This window comes from Eleutherodactylus coqui, chromosome 5 (assembly GCF_035609145.1).
Source record: "Eleutherodactylus coqui strain aEleCoq1 chromosome 5, aEleCoq1.hap1, whole genome shotgun sequence".
NCBI classification, from domain to species: Eukaryota; Metazoa; Chordata; class Amphibia; order Anura; family Eleutherodactylidae; genus Eleutherodactylus; species Eleutherodactylus coqui.
In genome coordinates, this window is record NC_089841.1 from 97683484 (window position 1) to 97702280 (window position 18797).

General features: G+C 41.3%; 1 protein-coding gene across 1 annotated transcript in view; it reads right to left on the reverse strand.

Moving 5' to 3' along the window:
• The window catches only part of DHFR (dihydrofolate reductase), a 49918-nt gene that overhangs the window by 15809 nt on the left and 15312 nt on the right, over positions 1–18797 (reverse strand). The window contains exon 4 of the mRNA XM_066601893.1: positions 17239–17365. Within this exon, the coding sequence (XP_066457990.1) occupies positions 17239–17365 (127 nt within the window). The remainder of the gene's footprint in view (positions 1–17238; positions 17366–18797) is intronic.

Consider the following 18797-nt stretch of genomic DNA (forward strand, 5'->3'; position numbering starts at 1 on the left):
CTTCATTCCCATCTGGATTTCTTTCCAGACTGTGGTATGGTTAGTGATAAAAATGGCGAACGTTTCATCAAGATATCGCAACAATGGAACAAAGATACCAGGAAAAATGGTCCACTACCATGCTGGTCGACTACTGCTAGACACTCCACGGAGATACTCCCGAACAGCTGGACAAGGGACAGGCAAAGGTCCAAGACGTAGTCTATGACATGATATTTTTACAGATAATAACCAGAGGCCTATTACTATTGGCAGGCATTTCGTGATGTAAACAATTATTGCAGATTACCCCCCCAAAAAAAGCCAATTTTGCATTTTGACTGTCATACTCATGTTGAGCACATAAAATAGATAAGAAATGACTATATTTTATTTCAGTAACATGACTTTTGTAAAAAGTCTGCCTTACTAAATACACAAACACAACCACACACTATTAAGACAATGGAGCTAGCACTCACTCCACCAACTCCAACATAATTGCTTGTGCACATTACTGACTGGTATCAGTGGTACTAATATACTGAAAGCACCACAATCTGTAGGGAGCAGATAAAGGTCTACAGCATAGATCTGAAACTAAAACATAATAGCAGAGCTCCCCAGACAGGTTTCAGCAGACAACTGATGTCCTCAGGGGTACACGGAGCTATATATGCCGTACTCAGCTAAAACGGACATACAGTATATATCAGTAAGAGGAGGGATTAGTATCATCGCCATCACCAATCGGCTGTATGAGACACAGATTAACCAATAATGGCTGTGGGCATAATGCACCGACACCAGTGCAAAGGCGGAACAGTGTGTGACAGCCAATACAAGGAACACATAACATTCAAGGCCAACATATCAATATAGTGTCCCCATAGTAACATACGATCAGAAGGACCCTCCAATTCATCCTTGAAGACCACAGTGGATTCCCACCATCATAAAAAAAGGTTTACGTGTGTAGGTGCACAGGCTGTACCCATTGTAATGCCAACCAATTGAAGAAATAAAAGAAGTTATCAAGAAGAAAACAATTGTGTAGAATAAACAAAAGTAACTCCAACGCATTATGTGCAATAAAGTGATCACCTCTATGGTAGCCAAAATGAGTTCTGCTTTGCTAATAAAAAGTCTTGGATTCTTCTAATCGTATTCCGAGTATCTCGTAGACAAGGAGGGAAGATCTGTCACGAAGGGGCGAAGAACGGCATCGACATACACGCTGGCATGTGAAATCAGATTGTTGCCAGAAACAATTAGCCGGCCGGGGATGGAGGTCAGTCTATTGTGTAGTTTAGGTGTATATACACTTTATTAGGAATGGTGGAGCTTTACCTAATTTGCGAGGCAGGTTGTTTAGACTGAGTCTAATCATTTTTTCTTGCTGCTGCAGCAGATCTCTATTTTTATATTTCTTTAAGGTTAAATTTTACATAGGATTAATAAAGAGGATCCACTCAGGGTTGTTGCTTTTGGCATATATATTGGTTCTGGTACAGCTTTGGAAAAAGGCACCTCGAAGGAGGATATCATAAGAAAGGAAGGCAGATATCTAAAGGAAGGTTGATATAGTAGCAAACATGCTTCAGCACTCCTACACATTTAATATCTGAATAAAATTGCACAACCTGTTCTAACAACCACAACCACATAAATATACAAAGTTCTTAGTGCACATTTTGATCATAGCATGTGGGCCCATCTGCCACGTCCAAGTAAACCTTATTGGATGGGTCCAACTCTAAAAGACCCATTTTTGGGTCAAAGGCCTTCAAATGAATGGGAAAGCTGGATACCCATCTATATACTCTCACTGAAGCACCCACCTGGGACAGATGAGTGAATAGAGATCCCCTTTACATTTGTTTGGAACTGCTGACTTTCTCTTTTGTTGTGCACAACAGCAATAGTCCAAACCTCTGACCTCTTGGCGCCCAGGATGCAAGTACTGATGCCAGTAGAATGGGCAGTCAAGCTGTGGTGTCTGACAGGTGACAGCTGCCTGCCAGACTTCTGCTATCAACACATATCAGGAGGATCGCAATGCTGCAGAGCTGGATCGCCAATGTGGAGGGCGGGGAAGTCCAGTTTTATTTATTTATTTTAACTTATTTGAATCCAATTTTAAAAAGTCAGTATGTAACCAAACAATCTCTTTAAATTTTCAAAAAAAGCATTTCTTGGAGAGAGATTAATGAAGCATTTAGAATACCAGGCCGACTCCTCCTGGTACCCGCTGCCACACGACATGCAACCTGATAAAGTGACAGCAGAAAGAACATCAACAAGTCTGACTGAAATAAAGTTATATATATATATATATATATATATATATATATATATATATATATATATATATATATATATATATATATATATATATATATATATATATATATATATTTTTTTTTTTTTCCCCCATTTATTATACGTATATATTTTAGTCTACTAAAAAAAAAGCCATCATGAAAGTAGTCAGCTGCAGCGATGAAATAAAATACAGCTTCATACTGCTATGTACATATAGAAAACAGTATTTTATATCATGGCTGCATCTGAGTGCTGAAAAGAGCCATCATGAAATTAGATGGGATGATTAAAATAAAGTAGTTTTGAGAAAAATAACTCAAGTGATAGGGTAAAAAAAAAAAAAAAAACATTTCAGAGAAATCAGTGCTTGGAGGACTGGAGTGGGAACACAGCAGCTGGTGATATTTAATCACGCTGGCAGAGGTGATGTATTTACTCTGTACACATACCTGAAAGGTCAGCATACAAATTAACAGTAAGTGCAATGATGCACTGTGTGTATATTAGAAAAGTATCATGTTCTGCTTCCGGACAGGTCAAAGATTGGTGTGAAAGTAAATGTAGGTCATTAACAGTCTGTATATATACACCGAGTACACTGTTGGAGTTATCCGGTTTTGCCAATCGTTTTGCATAACAAGAGTCCCGATAGTCCCTACAATCAGCTGTTCATTACTACATAGCCACAATATAAAAACAGCAAGCAAAAAAAAAAAGGCCCTCATTGAAGTCCTTGAAAATCCATTTTTTTTTTAAATTTATTTTTATTTTTTTAAAGATCCAAAAACAGAGTCTCCTTTGGGGTTATTTTATGGTTGTACTCATAAGGAGTCAAGTGACTTTGCTAAACTAGAGATCGATGCAATAACTACAAAAAGAAAAAAAAAAAAAAAAAAAAAAAAAAAAAAAGTGCCTTATAACTGCCTCCCACAAAACTGAAAGGCACCTGTACTCCGCCCGAACATAGGCACCCATTCATGTGTAAGTGGGCCAAGTGTGTCCCCTTTTGGCCAGAGTAGGTATATCATATTTTCACTGTATGGAAGAGGTGTAGGTGACTACATTTGTCTATGCAGAGGCTTTCCACAAAACAAAACTGCACTTAACCATCCCTCCATTTTTTTTTTCTTCTTTACATGGAAGCCTATGAGCACCACATGCCACTGGTGCCCATAGGGCTTCCATGTAAAGAATCTTCCTGATGTACAGTGTATACCTTTGACAGAACACTCAAATACAATCAGCGCAAGGCTTAAGGGCTCCTGTCCACAGGCGATAGTTCACTGGGTTGTCCACGGCGATAATCCAGCCCCGACGTCCACGAGCGGAGAATCATAGAGATTCTCCGCTCGCGGGATTACAGTCGCAGTGAGCCTATATGTCAGATAGGCTCAGCGCGGAGACCTGACAGCTCTCCTCCCTACAGTATATCGTTAGCGATATCCCGTCATGGCCGTGGACAGGGGGCCTAACTGAGAAAACAAAAAATGTTAAAATAAACCGGTGGAAAGCCAAAGACTGACAGAAGCCAATGTATGTGCATGAACCTCAAAAGCAGCCCTCCAGGCCTGGACAAAGACGACAACACCACATTTCTGACTACCTGATGCACACCGTGTATTAGGCAGTGCTGAGTATTGAGCCTTACCCAGAAAAAAAAAATTGAGCTAGGAAGCTGTAAATTGCGGGGTGTACTTTTCTACATTCAACGATGCAAAAATCAACTATGATTTTAACTTAGTTTCTTTTTCTGGTCCATAGTGAACATGGCAGCATCTCCACAGACATTCAGTGTGGAAGAGCGTAGAACCATAATCAAGCTCCTGTTTCTCCAAGGCAAAGGTGCAAAGCAGATCCATGATGCAACGTCACAAACTTTGGGTGACAGCAACCCTTCATATGCAACAGTTAAACGTTGGGTTGCAAATTTTAAAACTGGTTATTACGGTGTTAAAAGTGAGAAACTCAGTGGAAGGCCTGTCTCCGTCTCCTTGCCTGCAAAGCCATCCAAGACATGATCATGGAGGACCACCAAAAGTATTGCTACATATCTGGGGATATCACGTGAGAGAGTTGGTGCCATTATTCACAATGACTTGGGAATAAGAACGCTTACAGCCAAATGGATCTTCTGAAGAGAAGAGGAGACGAGTGGAGACATTGGTGGCTGTGTTGGAGCATTTCGCAAGAATTGAATCAGATTTCCTGGACTAACTGCTGATGAGACTTGGATCCACTGTTATGATCCAGAGAGAGAGGAATAGTCTGAGGAATGGAGGCACAGTGGTTCCCCTAGGCCAAAGAAGTTTTGTGTACAAAGGTCAGCACAGAAGCAGATGGCAACCATTTTTGGGGATAAGAAGGGAGTTCTGCTCGTGGTTCAACCATCCATGCAACATATTACTGCTCGTTATTGACTAAGCCGAGGCAAAATATTAAGGAAAAACATCGAGGAAAGTTCTCCAAAGGTGACATCCTGTTGCATGACAATGCCCCGTCACACGCTGCAGGTGACCGTATTGCAAAAATGACCTCCTTAGGTTTTCAACTAATGCACGATCCAACCAATTCACCCGTCCTGGCTCCATCTGACAACCATCTGTTCCTTAATCTCAAAAAACACCTAAAGGGACAACAGTTTGAGGGTGTTTTGGAAGCAACTAAAGCTGCAAATGAGTGGTTTGACCAGCAGTAGGAAGAATTCTATTTGCAGGGACTTAAAAAGCTGCAGGAGAGATGTCACAGGTGCCCTGACATCCTGGGGGAATATGCAGAATAGTGCGGCATTTTCAGTTTTTTCTGGGTAAGGCTCAATACTTCATGCAGCCCATCATATGTATTCATTACATGCTATTTTGATTGGGCAGAGCAGCCCATGTCAGCGTGACACTGGCCAGTCAGAGCAGCATGTAGTGTTTAGATTACAGATTCAGAATTGTCTTGAATGAGAGGGTCACTTTAATCTTAGGTGAAACCATGTTCTAACATGGGCAGCCAAGCCGCAAGCTCTGAGTGAGGAGAGCAGCTCTTTTACCTTCCATTTACTTTTGTAGGCTCTCTACCCTATTAAAAGTAGCTTTGTGGGGTCCCCTATGCTCTCCACCATGGTCTAGAAGAGAATATGCAGAGTTTATGAAAATATAGTTTTCAGTGAATTGATTCAGTACGTTATTGTAGAGGAAAAAAAAAAAAAAAAAAGGTGTTTCAATACGGCCAGTTTTAAATAAGTATATTATGAAAGTATTCCTGCCTTGCTACAGGTCTACTAGATGCCCTGCAGCATAGCCAAAGAAGCCACTGAGACACAACTTACCGACTAAGTATTTTATTAAACGTAATTTTATTGGGTTTTGGTTGTGCTGCTGTGAACTTTGACTAATTTTCAGCCCCAGTTATTCATTAACTGTGGTTTCTACTAGATCCTTACAACACTATAAGTTCAGGTAAGCAAACCCACAGTTGAGTCTTGCCACTCTAATACTCTAAACTGCGAGCCTTTCTTTACCCGATCACAAAGAGCGAATGACCACTGGGTGAACAGGTTTTCTTTACGCGTCCCGCAAGAGCATATGAGCAATACAAACAAGTCCTTGTTCTTGCTGCTCAGAAGCAAAGAAACAGCAGAGAGCAACGGGATCTAGTGGCCAGGAGCCATTGCACATGCACTCCAGAGATCTTGGTCACCCAGCAGATCGCCATCTCTGCTCCATAGTGGAGGTGGTCCGCTACTCTAGCAACAAGCAGTAAATAACTTCAATGAAGACTGTGGGTTTAAAAGCTAACAGGGCATTTTTGACAGACATGTAATTGACTAGTACTTTATTTTTGGATTGGCAGCACATTGGAATGGGGTTCCTCACAAGCAAATACCCCTTAAGGACACGGCCTATTTTGGGCTGAAGGACGCAACGATTTTTGGCGGATTTTCACCTCCTTTTTTCAAAAGCCATAACTTTTTTTTACTTCTCTGTCGACGCAGCCATATAAGGGCTTATTTTTTGCGTGGCGAACTGTAATTTTTGGTGGTGCCATTTTTGGGTACCTAGACTATATTGTAAAACTTATTTTTTTATGATAAACAGGCAGAGAAAAAGCATCAATTCTGCCATAGATTTTTTTTTTTACAACATTAATCATGCAGCATAAATCACAATATATTTTTTCTGCTGGTCAGTACGATTACAACAATACCAAAATTTTTAATAATTTTTTAGTTTTTCCTACTTTTCTGCAATAAAAACCCTTTTTTTGAAAATCTTTTTTTTCTAAAATGCTGCATTCAAAGTCCTGTAACTTATTTTATTTTTCTCTGTGAGGGCTTATTTTTTGCGAGACGAACTGTAGTTTTTACTGGTACCATTTTGGGGTACATACGGCTTTTTGGATCACTTTTATTGCGTTGTTTGGGAGGCAAAATACTAAAAATTAGCATTCTGCCTCAGTTTTTAAGCGTTTTTTTTAACGCTTTTTGCCGTGCAGAATAAAAAGCATGTGCAACTTATTGTACATGTTGTTACGGATGCGGCTATACCAAATATGTGGGATTTTAATTTTTTTTTACCTTTATGTTCATATAAGAAAAAGCACCTAAAAAGTATTTTACACTTTTTTTCCTTGCATTTTTTTTTTTTTTTAACACACTTTGTGTCCCTCTGGGGGACTTTCACCATAGCACTGATGATCACTGTGATAAGGCATTGCAGGACCTCTCTCCTGCAATGCCTTATCGCTTATTACAGCCATCACAGGCACTGGCAATACAGGACACTAGTATCTCTGCGATTATACTGCAAGAGCCCGACAACATCACAGGGGAAGCGCGCTCCCTCTGTGAGCCCTTCCCATGCCACGATCTACATGGGTTAACAGCAGGGGGCGCATCACCGACACCCCCCCACTATTGCAGCGGGAGGCCAGCTATCACTGACAGCTGGCTGCCACTACCGGATAGTGCACGATCGCTTATGATCCCCAGGACGTAAGTTTATGCCCTGTTGCGGAAAGTACCCCGCGGCCAGGACGTAAAATTATACCCTGGAGCGGGAAAGGGTTAAAGGACATACGATGATGGATGTCTAAAGTTAGAACAGACTATCTTTTGTATGCAAGCTTTCAACGATCTTTCTATGTTCCCTCAATAGAAGTATAATTTTCAAATAATGGTGTCCAAAAGGACAACAGGATTAAATACCGGGCATTGGGCCCAGTTGAAGCAGGTATTTGCACTATTGTCTTCTTGGATTCACTGACGTCTTCAGAAACGGACTTACTATTGCAGCTATAAAAAGGCAACAGAGAAAGTACGAAGAGATAGAAACAAAAATGCAGCAGTGCCCTTACTTAACAGTAATAAACCCCCTTCCATGATGTATGAGGAGAGGGCTAGAGTGTAATTAAACATAGCCCAGAGGCATATTACGTGAAAGGTAGGAGAAAGAATTAATCCACATTACTCTGGATGAAGAGTAACAGTGAGTCATGTTGAACTCCCTGCAGGTAGCTTGTATCCATGGAAAAGTAGCTACCCACGCGTCTTATACTTTGGACAAGTCTGCAAGGAAAGCGTTTGCAATTCAGGTAGATGCAATTTATTTGCTTTAAATAACAGAGAAACAAAATGAGTTTGCTTGGTGAAGTTTACACTGTAGGGAAATCTTTATATAGCGGCGATATATTCCACGTCACTTAATGCAGAAGATACACATGCAGACAGAAGTCAGACATCACAGAGTAAGGCCGGGCTCCCGCCAATCCCCAGGCACTCTCTTGGGGTGTATGCCCGTGCAATATGTGCCAAGGTAAAGCATGCTGTGTTTTTTTCTTGCACAAAATGTTATTTTTTCTAAATGCTGGTGTAAGTGCCCAATACAAATCAATGGGCTATTAGCATCATGTGAAATGCAAACCAGAAAGCAGCTCCTCTGCAGACGCTCCCACGCACGGACTCGCTGCAAACCACAACTGATGCACAGGAGAATGGAGAAAGTCCAGTGTTGGGTTAAAAGCTTAAAGTCTTTATTAAATAATACAGACAGACATGGAGCAACAAAGGACATGAGCCGTCTTACATGTTTCAGGCAAGCAGGTTGCCCTTAATCATAGTTGGCATAGACCATATAGGTCTACGATTTAAGGGTAACATGCTTGCCTGATGCATGTAAGACGGCTCATGTCCTTTGTTGCTCCATGTCTGTCTGTATTATTTAATAAAGACTTAAAGCTTTTAACCCAACGCTGGACTTTCTCAATTTTGCTGTGTATTAGCATCATGTGTCACGTGCATTGACAATACGCCTGTGTGAGAGCGGCCTAACAAACTACTTAAACGAGGTGTGGGAACCTGCTCATGTGATCTTACGATCTATGAGAAAATAGAGATGACACGGTAAAAGTTGCCAGTCATCTTATATAAAAGAAAATAGTAGCAGAAAAAAAAAACAAAAAAACAGGCCGTTCAGTATCTGCACTGTATAACTGTGCATATGCAGAGTGTGGAGGTTACGGTTTAAAGGAGGGGGTCGAGTTTTGAGCAATAATGTAAAATGGAGGAAATAGAAAAAAAAATTGAGATTTGGGGGATGCGATAGGCCTGCCTAAAAATCAGTGGATATTGGGAATTAATCTGAGTGTCTAAGGTGGCACACTCAAAAGAATGGTTGCAGAATGAGAAAAGTCTTGGAGACAGGAGTGTGAGGTTTAGACTATATAAGGGTTCATGCGACTTGCGTCTGACATTCTCAGACACGACTTGCATCTCACACGTCCATGTGCAGTGAGAGTCACAGGCAGAAGACATTGTACGTCTGATTCCAGTCCGTCATATGGACCAGGTGAGGGTGATCAATCAGTGGAACAGGTTACCACGGGAGGTGTTGAATTCTCCTTCAATGGAAGGCCGAATGTCCACGGGCGGATCGGATTCCGCATGGAGCCCGCAGCGGAATACGACCCTGCCCACAGCAGAGGACACTGATTACCTGTCCGGGTCTTTTATTTTCTTCCCTGCAGATGTGTGGGGAAGCGCCAGCCGCCGCACATGTGCAGTGGAGTTTTGTTTTTAAACCTCCTGCTTCCCGTGAAGTAGGTGGCCGGTTCGCAATTTAATTGCAGATGGACCGCGGATCAGACAGCTTCCATTAACTTCAATGGAAGCAGTCCGTGCGGGAACCGCACTGAAATGGAACATGCTGCGATTTGTTTTACCGACCAAAAGGTCTGCAAAACAAATCTGCATACTTTAATTCATGTGCAGATGCCCATGCTTTCCTATGAGCGGCTTGATTTGCAGATCTTTCACAAATCAGATCTGCCTGTGGACATTGGGCCTTAAGCCGCATTTACACGGCTCGACACTCGTCCCTGCATACACTCGCTCCCCTGCTGTTACACAGGAGCAGTATCGCTGGCTCCCTGACAGAATGGCCAGCAGGGGGCCGGGGCAGCTGGAGGAGATTTTACTCCTCGTCCCCCCCCCCCCCCCTCCACCCATCATTAACACAGCAGCCATTCAGTACTGTACGGCTGCTGTTTACAGTGAATGATCATCGTTCAGCTAATCTTTCATTGTTTATGCAGCCTAAAGATAAAAGATGAGCTAAACGATGATAATTTACTGAACGGCCGCTGTTAAAGTGAATAGAGATGGGTGGGGGAGAGCGAGGAGGGAAATCTCCAGCTGCCCCGCTGCGAGCCAACAATACTCACCCCTGTGTAACAGCACGGGAGTGAGTACATGCGGGTATGACTGTTGGGCATAGTTTCTTTCCGTGTAAATGGGACTTTAGTGTTACATTGTTGGTAGAATGCAGCGCATGGGTAGGGTGGAAAACATAAGGAAAACGATGTAGGGAGATGCAGCACTGTGGAGAGCTTTATGAAAGAGTGGAATACAATTTTAATCACACTGTGGACGGGCAACCAGTGCAAAGACTGGCACACGGTACCAGCATTATTGTAATGGTTGGACAGAAAGAAGGAGCCTGGCTGCTTCATTCAAGATAGATTGAAGAAGGGAAGAAGGGGAAAACCATTTAGCAATGAGTAACAGTCAAACCAAGAATGAATCAGAATAAGTTTTTGCTTTTTTCATCTGAAATATTCAGATCCTAGAGATATTATTGACGTGAGGGTGACACGAACATGAATTGATTAAATATAGGGAGTGAAGAGGAGAACAAGAAGAGTAGAGTATAATGCCAAGAAAGTGGTTGTGCTGCCTAGAGTTTATAGTAACACCACACAATGAAAATCAAATATCATGTTTAAGTAGGTTAGTAGACAGCAGAAATCAAGAAATTCAATTTTTGAAATATTTACTTTCAGATAGAGAGAGGGCATGATGTTCAGACAATCACTGGGGTTTTGCCATAGTGAAAAGCGGATGTCCACAGGAAGTAGTATATGATTAGGTGCCGTCAGCATAGAGATTGTACTGAAAACTCAACTGCTGATGGTTGGCCCAATAGGGGCTGTGCAAATAGAAGAGAGAAGAGAACCTGGGAACAAACAACAAAAAGTGGAAGAGGGGAAGAAGCTGGCGAATATGCAGTGAGAGTTAGGAAAAAGAGAGCAGTACTTTTCTGGAGCCAGCCCTAGTGATGAGCGAGCATACTCGCTAAGGGCAATTGCTCGAGCGAGCATTGCCCTTAGCGAGTACCTGCCCGCTCGAGAGACAAGGTTCGGGTGCCGGCGGTGCGCAGGGAGCTGCGGGGGAGATCTCTCTCTCCCCCTCCCCCCCGCTGACTGCCGCTACTCACCGCTCCCCCGCACCTGCACCCGAACCTTGTCTCTCGAGCAGGCAGGTACTCGCTAAGGGCAATGCTTGCTCGAGCAATTGCCCTTAGCGAGTATGCTCGCTCGTCTCTAGCCAGCACCATTACTGCATATTAGATCATTTCCACTTGAAGTTTTTGATAATTTTGGAAATTTCATATGGCAACATTTGAAAGAGGTGTAGTTATTTCAAAAGCACTTTATTTATTGAATCGGTCTCATTTCTATGAGAATATAGCTGTCAAATCACCAAGATTGCTAACTATTAATCTTAGCAATGCTAGTAACCAGTTGAAAAAAGTCTTTAAGTGGCTTACCAAAAAAATGACCGCGTTTTGAATGTGAATGTAGGGTAGAGTTGAGAAAACGTATGATGAAATGGACCCAGAATGTGTGAAACCCCAAGAATACAGTAAGAAAGGTTCTAGAGAAATAGAAGTGTAACATGATAATTATGCAAGTCCTATGGTTTAAGTAGAGGGGGCTATCCTTCCCATGCTGAATTTCCGCAGATGAGAAATCAGCGATGTCAAGGGGAGAAAAAATGCCACAGATATGCAGTGTACATTATGGCTTCCCTTGTCCAGCAAGCCATGCAGAGGAAGCATTTTTCCGCTGCCGATTCTGATAATAATAGGAGTAGTATATGAGGTTGCTCTAATATATATTCAGAAAAACTGGTTTTATATTATTTATTGCTCCATAGTCTAAACCAATGTACCAGATAATGGTAGCCAGACTTGGGAAGAAGATTTGTGCACACATTAGATTGGACTGTTCCACATATCTTGCAGATCTCATTAAGTATTGTGTTTGAACATTTGTTGAAACCTACTAATATATTAATAGGTTTCTATCGGCCACCATCATTAGCATCTCCCTTCACAACACCATTATATTCTCTATTTCACAAGCTGTAAAGGACTACAACTGGAAAAACTAAAAGGTCACCTTGTTCACAATTATTTCATTCTTTTTAACAAGAGTTTTTTTAATCAAATGCTCAATGCAGCCGAGAAGCAAAACTTTATCTGGAAACACAGTTCAAGGAGAAAGCCTGTTCGGATCAAAACAATGAAAAGCAAAGCAAAAAAGAGTTATGTAATACATGTTCAAATGCAAATGAAATTAGCACATGATAAATGAACAATCAAATCTCTCTAGATGTGCTGAGGAATAGAAAGGGAATAGATAATTAACACCAAGTTGAAAAATTGGTTTAAAAGTGGATATAGGTTTTAATTAACCCTTTAAGGATTTTTTTTTCTTTAGACAATTTATAGAAATTGTACCCAAGTAGTTATTGTACTGCCCCATTTTCTTCTCTTCAGTTACCAAAATTATGCTTGGGCAGTGGGAAGTCCGAATAATAGGACCTCCAGATACTAATAAGGGATCTCTGTTCCACATTTACAGGGAAGAGGTGGTTTCAGTCTCCTTCCATTATAATGAATGGTGGAGTAGAAAAAAGAAAAAAGCGTGCTCAATCCCATATACTACTGCCTTCTTGGGAAGGCTATATGTCTGAGGCTCCCAAGTTCATTGGCAACGATTTAGGATTGATGCGGTATACAAGAAGCCTGAATTAAGGTATTTAGGGCTATTACATTTTTTTTCACTAGAAAATATATTCATAACTGAGTGGCAATCTAATGGAATGAATGTGGCTGGTGGGGGTCTGTAGGCAAACCATCGCAGCAGCTGGAGAAATACAGGGTGATTGGAAAGAACGGTGCCATAGGAAAGCTGACTACATTAATTGACATAACTAGGAGGACTTGAAAAGATGGAGAACTCAAGTTTTTAATGCAGTTCTTCTGACCTTTCATGTCATTCTGGTTGTTGTATATCAATTGCTGTATGAATAAGTCCCCTTAACTTTTGCCCAACTCTTTTAATTACCCTGTATTTAGGAAGCAAGATACAGTATAGGATTACCATGCTATCCTACTTCCAATTAGATGTGACTAGAAACTGTTGTTTTCCAAGTGTCCCTGTAGGGGTTTGCGCTTCCGCTACATACTACCATAGTCAGGCTGTGTTCACATTTGAGTGCAAAGCAGCCTCAGCAAAGCGTAAGGGCCCATTTACACACACAGATAGCTTTCAAAAGATTGAAAGATCAGTGATAATTTTCATAAAGTACTAATAGGCACTAATTGCTATTAGTACTTTATTAGCTTCATTTGCATGCAAATTAGCTTCTGGGACCTCAGCAGGAGGTCTGAGCTCTGTAATTAGTTCCATTGTCCAGCCAAGGGCTCCCTGGAGAATTCAGAACCATGGACAGCAGACACTGCCTGCGGTCCTGCTGGGGCTGAGAACTGAGAACACCTGTAACAATGTTATCAGCTGTAATAGGCTCTCCATGGACAGAACACAGCATGCGATCCTGCTTATCAGCTGTTCTGATGAACAACATTTTACAAGCAGAACTGAAAACAGTCGTTCAGCCAGACAGTGAAAGATGGGCACATTTAGATACAATGATTATCGCTAAAAACCCGGAGTTTGAGCGAATTTTGAATCGTGTCTAAATGGGCCTTTACATATATGATGGGAAAAACAGCAGACACCTTAACAAACCTGATGGATTTCATTGTATGTCAATGTGGTCTGCTGGGCACCAGCAGCATCCATCATTTTACAGATCTAGCTAGGAGTCTTATCTCCCTCATGAGTAAAGGGCCCATTTACATGGAGCAACGATTGCTCAAAAAAAATAAATTAAATCGCTCAAACAACAGTTTGAGTGACAGTTTTGAGTGATCATACTATTAAGTAGCTACTCAGCACTACCCACGGAGAACTCAGCGTGCGGTCGTGATAAGACCGCACAATGATTTTTAGGCTGGCTTGAATTTAATGATCCCTGAACAGTGCATAATGGCTGCGCGTTTAGATGCAACGATATCGCTCAAAAAAATATCGCTTTTGAGCAATTTTTGAGCGATCATTGCTCCGTGTAAATGGGATTTAATCAAAGTGCACCAGCTGCTTTTTCTCTGCTTAATACTGTATCAGTTCAGTCATGACAAGACATGATAGCTGTCTATTATATTTGATTATGACTAGTCGGGCATTAAGCTGCTTTTTTGGAGCCAGATTATCCTTTGATCACATTTTTTATACATTCACAGCCTAGCCGATCAGAGCATGTGATAGCATCGCAGTACATAACAATATCAGAGTATATTGTAAAACAATTAGGCTAGTAAGGGCTGTATATTGTGAATTAGCAAATGCAAGTGTGACCGTGCACAACAATGCCAGATGGTATAAAAGCAGTGAGAGTGTAAAGCCCCATAAATGGGATAAACTGTCGGGCAAACGATGCCCAACAATTGCCCCAGTGAAGCTCGCTCTTGTGCTGTTACATAGGAGCGAGCATCGCTGGTTCACCCACAGCGCGGCCAACAGGAAGGCGGAGTGGGCCGGGGAGAGTTTACCCTGCCTGCCTCCATTCATTGTAAGCAGGCAGTGGTTTAGATCTGAACGACTGCTGTTTACATTGAACGGCTTGTCGCTTAGGTTCTGCATTCTGAAAGTGAATGACTGAACAACTCTCGCTCAGTCGTTCGGTCTCTGCATGGATTTACATAGGACGACTATCATTCAAACTCCTGTGGGAGTTAAATTACCGGCCTTAAATTACAGTAACTGAATGCACAGAGGAAGCGGACAGTGTAACCCAGGCAGTGCAGATGCAAACTGAAGGATGAAGACTATAAAGTGGAACTTTTTAGCAGAAATTAGAACAAAATAGGTTTTTTTTCAACACGTTTGTCTTAGGTCTCTTTCACACAGGCGACAGCGATATCGCAGTTACAAGATCGCGGCGATATCACACCCTTGTTCCTGCAGTTTGAGCGTCAGCAATGCTGTTTTTTTTGTTTTTTGAGAACCTTGCATCGTTGCTGCCTGCGATGATAAGAAAACAAAAATAAAACAAAAACAAAGAAAAAAAAAACATGATTTTTTTTTAAATTGTGAAAGTAAATAGGAGTTTCTAATGCGAAAATCGCAAGTTAATGCGATGCGATAAACAAGGCTACATAGGGAAACATGGAAGATAAAAAAACCCAGCACATTGCAGAAAGATAGAGCATGCCCCAATTTTTTCTTCTCACAACATAGCATCAGTGAAAACATCACTAACGTAAGGGAAACCATCGAAAAGCATGGCTTTCACAAACATGTGTTTTGTAGCGCCGTTGCATCGCAAGAAAATTGCGTGATTCCGTAGCCCGTGTGAAAGCGGCCATATAGTATCATAAGGTAGCTAGCGGAATAAAGCAATATAGTAGTGCAACCAAGCAGTTTGAATTGTCCCCAACCAGTGGTTCAGTAGCCACATGTGGTTCGCAACCACTTGCAATGTGGCTTACCATGAGTTATACATTATGACGGTACGTACTGGCTATTGACTATATTGCAGGCATCTTAACTAGCAAACCATGCCAAATCGGATGGTGAGATAATAGAATCAAGTCTCACACCAAAATATTTATTGAAGTTAACTTTTGTTAGGGTCTGCAATTTCACAATTCCTCAATATTTCTTGTTCCTCAATATTTACAGTAGGGCTACATGGAAACTTTGAGTACGTGGTAAAAGATGACACTATTGCCCTACTACATTGCATCCTAATGTAAACGCTGTTGTGTTGCAAGTTGTCGCAACTCAACAATCACAGGAATTCATTCAGCTAGGAATCCTTGTGACTATCTGGTCACTGCAACGTGCACAACTATATTCACCTGCATTAAGATATTGCAGGGCCATAATGGGACCTCTGGTCGCACGTAGTTACGATGTAGCCCTAGCTCAAAAATTTCTCTGCCCATTTTTCTGGAGTTGCATGTGGCTCCCAACCATATCTCAAAGTTGAATACGTCTCTTGAGGTATAAATCGCTGAGGACATCTGGAATACAGTAACCTCTTTAGCCATATAACTTAGGCTGCCCATACGAGACAACCATTGGCTAAACGCACATTTGCCTGACAGCTATCAGAGTTGTATATGAGGGATTGGGAGAGTTAGCAGTTTACCTCCACAGAAAAAAAAGGGGGGATTGGGCTTTTGTAATCAAATGGAACTAAGTTCTTCATGCAACAACTCCCTACAGGTTTTTTTTTCTAGGAGGAAAAGTGGTGGAAAAGTGCAACTAGAAATTTGCTGCTGCAATCTAACTTATTGGTGGTGCCGGCGACAGTATAAAAGTCTGGAGGTTCTTAAACCTTTGAAATCCAATTTTGGACTCAGGGTTTCCCAGGGGGCTTTCTCTTTCTGCCATTATACAACGGTGCCATCTGCTGGTTAGAGCCAGTACTGTGGTATGGGACATGCTGTAGAGGCCCCTGACAATAGAGCGGCCAGTAATATACAGTAAGAATACCCTGCCGGATGTCTTCCGATATCGAAGCTGTACAGCCTTCAACCAGAATGTTGAAGGTTTTTTTTTTTTCAACCCGCCCCCCGTTCGGCGCGAGACAACCCCGATGCAGGGGTTAAAAAAGAACACCGGAGAGTACTTACCTGAATCCCCACGCTCCGGTGACTTCTTACTTACCTGCTGAAGATGGCCGCCGGGATCTTCACCCTCGGTGGACCGCAGGGCTTCTGTGCGGTCCATTGCCGATTCCAGCCTCCTGATTGGCTGGAATCGGCACGTGACGGGGCGGAGCTACACGGAGCCCCATTGAGGAAAGAAGACGACCCGGACTGCGCAAGCGCGGCTAATTTGGCCATTAGACGGCGAAAATCAGTCGACTCCATGGAAACGAGGACGCCAGCAACGGAGCAGGTAAGTGAAAAACTTCTGATAACTTCTGTATGGCTCATAATTAATGCACAATGTACATTACAAAGTGCATTAATATGGCCATACAGAAGTGTATAGACCCACTTGCTGCCGCGGGACAACCCCTTTAATGATAGAGCACCTCCGCAGTTTGAAGAGATGACAAAATTTTTTCTCTTTTTTTTTAGAATGAGAAATTTTGGGGCTCAAGAGACTAAGGAGTCAATCCTTTGGGAATTACTATATCAAACTCTAGTACAGAGTTTACTTTCTGTATAGAAGACATTATGAAAAGTGCAACAGAATATATATATTATTTTTAGAAATTAAACGCTCACTGAACAAATCTCCATTTACCTCATAAAGCGAGCTGCCTCCAATAATCCAAATAAGATCAACTTTGTCTTTCAACTCCGGAGTATCTAACAGTTCTAAAGCCGCATCCAGGCTCTTGGCAAGATGGTGAGCTCCTTTTGGGGGTTCCCTGTAGGTGTTTGAAATGAACAGGTTTTGAAGTAGATCGCTTTAGAGTCAATTTTGGCTTGATTTTGTTCTGTACAGTACACAATATAAAGGTGGATTTAAAAAGAGGTCTCACAAGAAGTACTTCTCCCCAATTCACAGAATATGGATTAATATCCGATTGGTGGCAGTCTGACTGCTGGGACCCCCACACATGAGAACAGGGTCCGGAGATTCAATTAATGAAGTGATGAGCACATTGCTTTCCCCTCAACCACATCCTTCTGAATGAGACAGCCGGAGATGGCCAAAGTTGTGTCATCAGAATGCCTGAATAGCCGCATATTTGGTTATCGGTTACGCTGGGAACTGTAACACAGCCGATCACTTGAATAGTTCTGTGTTGCAGATCTGCTGAGACAATGTAAACCCCCCCGTGACCAGTTCATTTTTCAGTTTTTTTTAATTGTCACATTCCAAGAGCCACACCGTAATTTTTTGATGAGTGCTTGATTTTCTGGTGGACAAGTTGTGTGTATATAATATTTTTTGTAAATGTCATCATTTTTGGGTACATTATTTATACAAAACATCCGCCATTTGTTTTTTGGGGTTTCATTTTTACATCGTTCAGTGTGCAAAGAAAATAAAGTGCTACCATTCACTGGGTCAGCATGATTCGGCAATACAAAGTTTAAACGGATTTTTAATGTTTTGCTATTTTTGTGCACAATTATTATTTTTTTAAACATTTGTTTTTATGTTGCTGCATTCCAAGAGCCAAAAGGTTTTTAATAATTTTCCCATTGATGGAACTCTATAGGGCTTGTTTTTGGCTTTTTATTCAATTTTTTCTAGAGGCAAGATTACCAAAATGTGTAATTCTAGCATTTTTTAAAAATTTTTTTTTTTTTACAGCATTCACTGTGCAATATAAATATGTTACATTAATTCTGCAGGCCGGTATGAGTACACCAATAACAAATTGCTAGGTTTTTTTTCTCAACTTAATGCATTTTTGAATTTTTAATTGCTACATTTCAAAGACCCTACTTTTTTTTTGTCAAAGGAGCTATGTAAGGGTTTTTTCCCCCTAAGGGATGGGTTGTACTTTTTAATGGTACCATTTGTTGGCCATGCAAAGTTCTGATCACTTTCTATTCAGCTTTTTGTAAGACAGAATTAGCCATTTTCACCATGCTATTTGTATTTTTTCTTCATGATGAACAAGATACCAAATGTGCGATTTTTAAAAAATATATTTTTTTACACAGTAAAGTGGGGAATGTGGGATTTTGATATTTAATTTTTTTTAATATATTTTTTTAGTTTTGTCCCACTAGGGCATCCTAATATCACTATATTTTCTTCTTCTAATACACTGCTATACTGAAGTATAGCAGTGTATTAAAAAGCCTATGAAGCTAAGCCAAAGGCTGAGCCTCATGTACCAC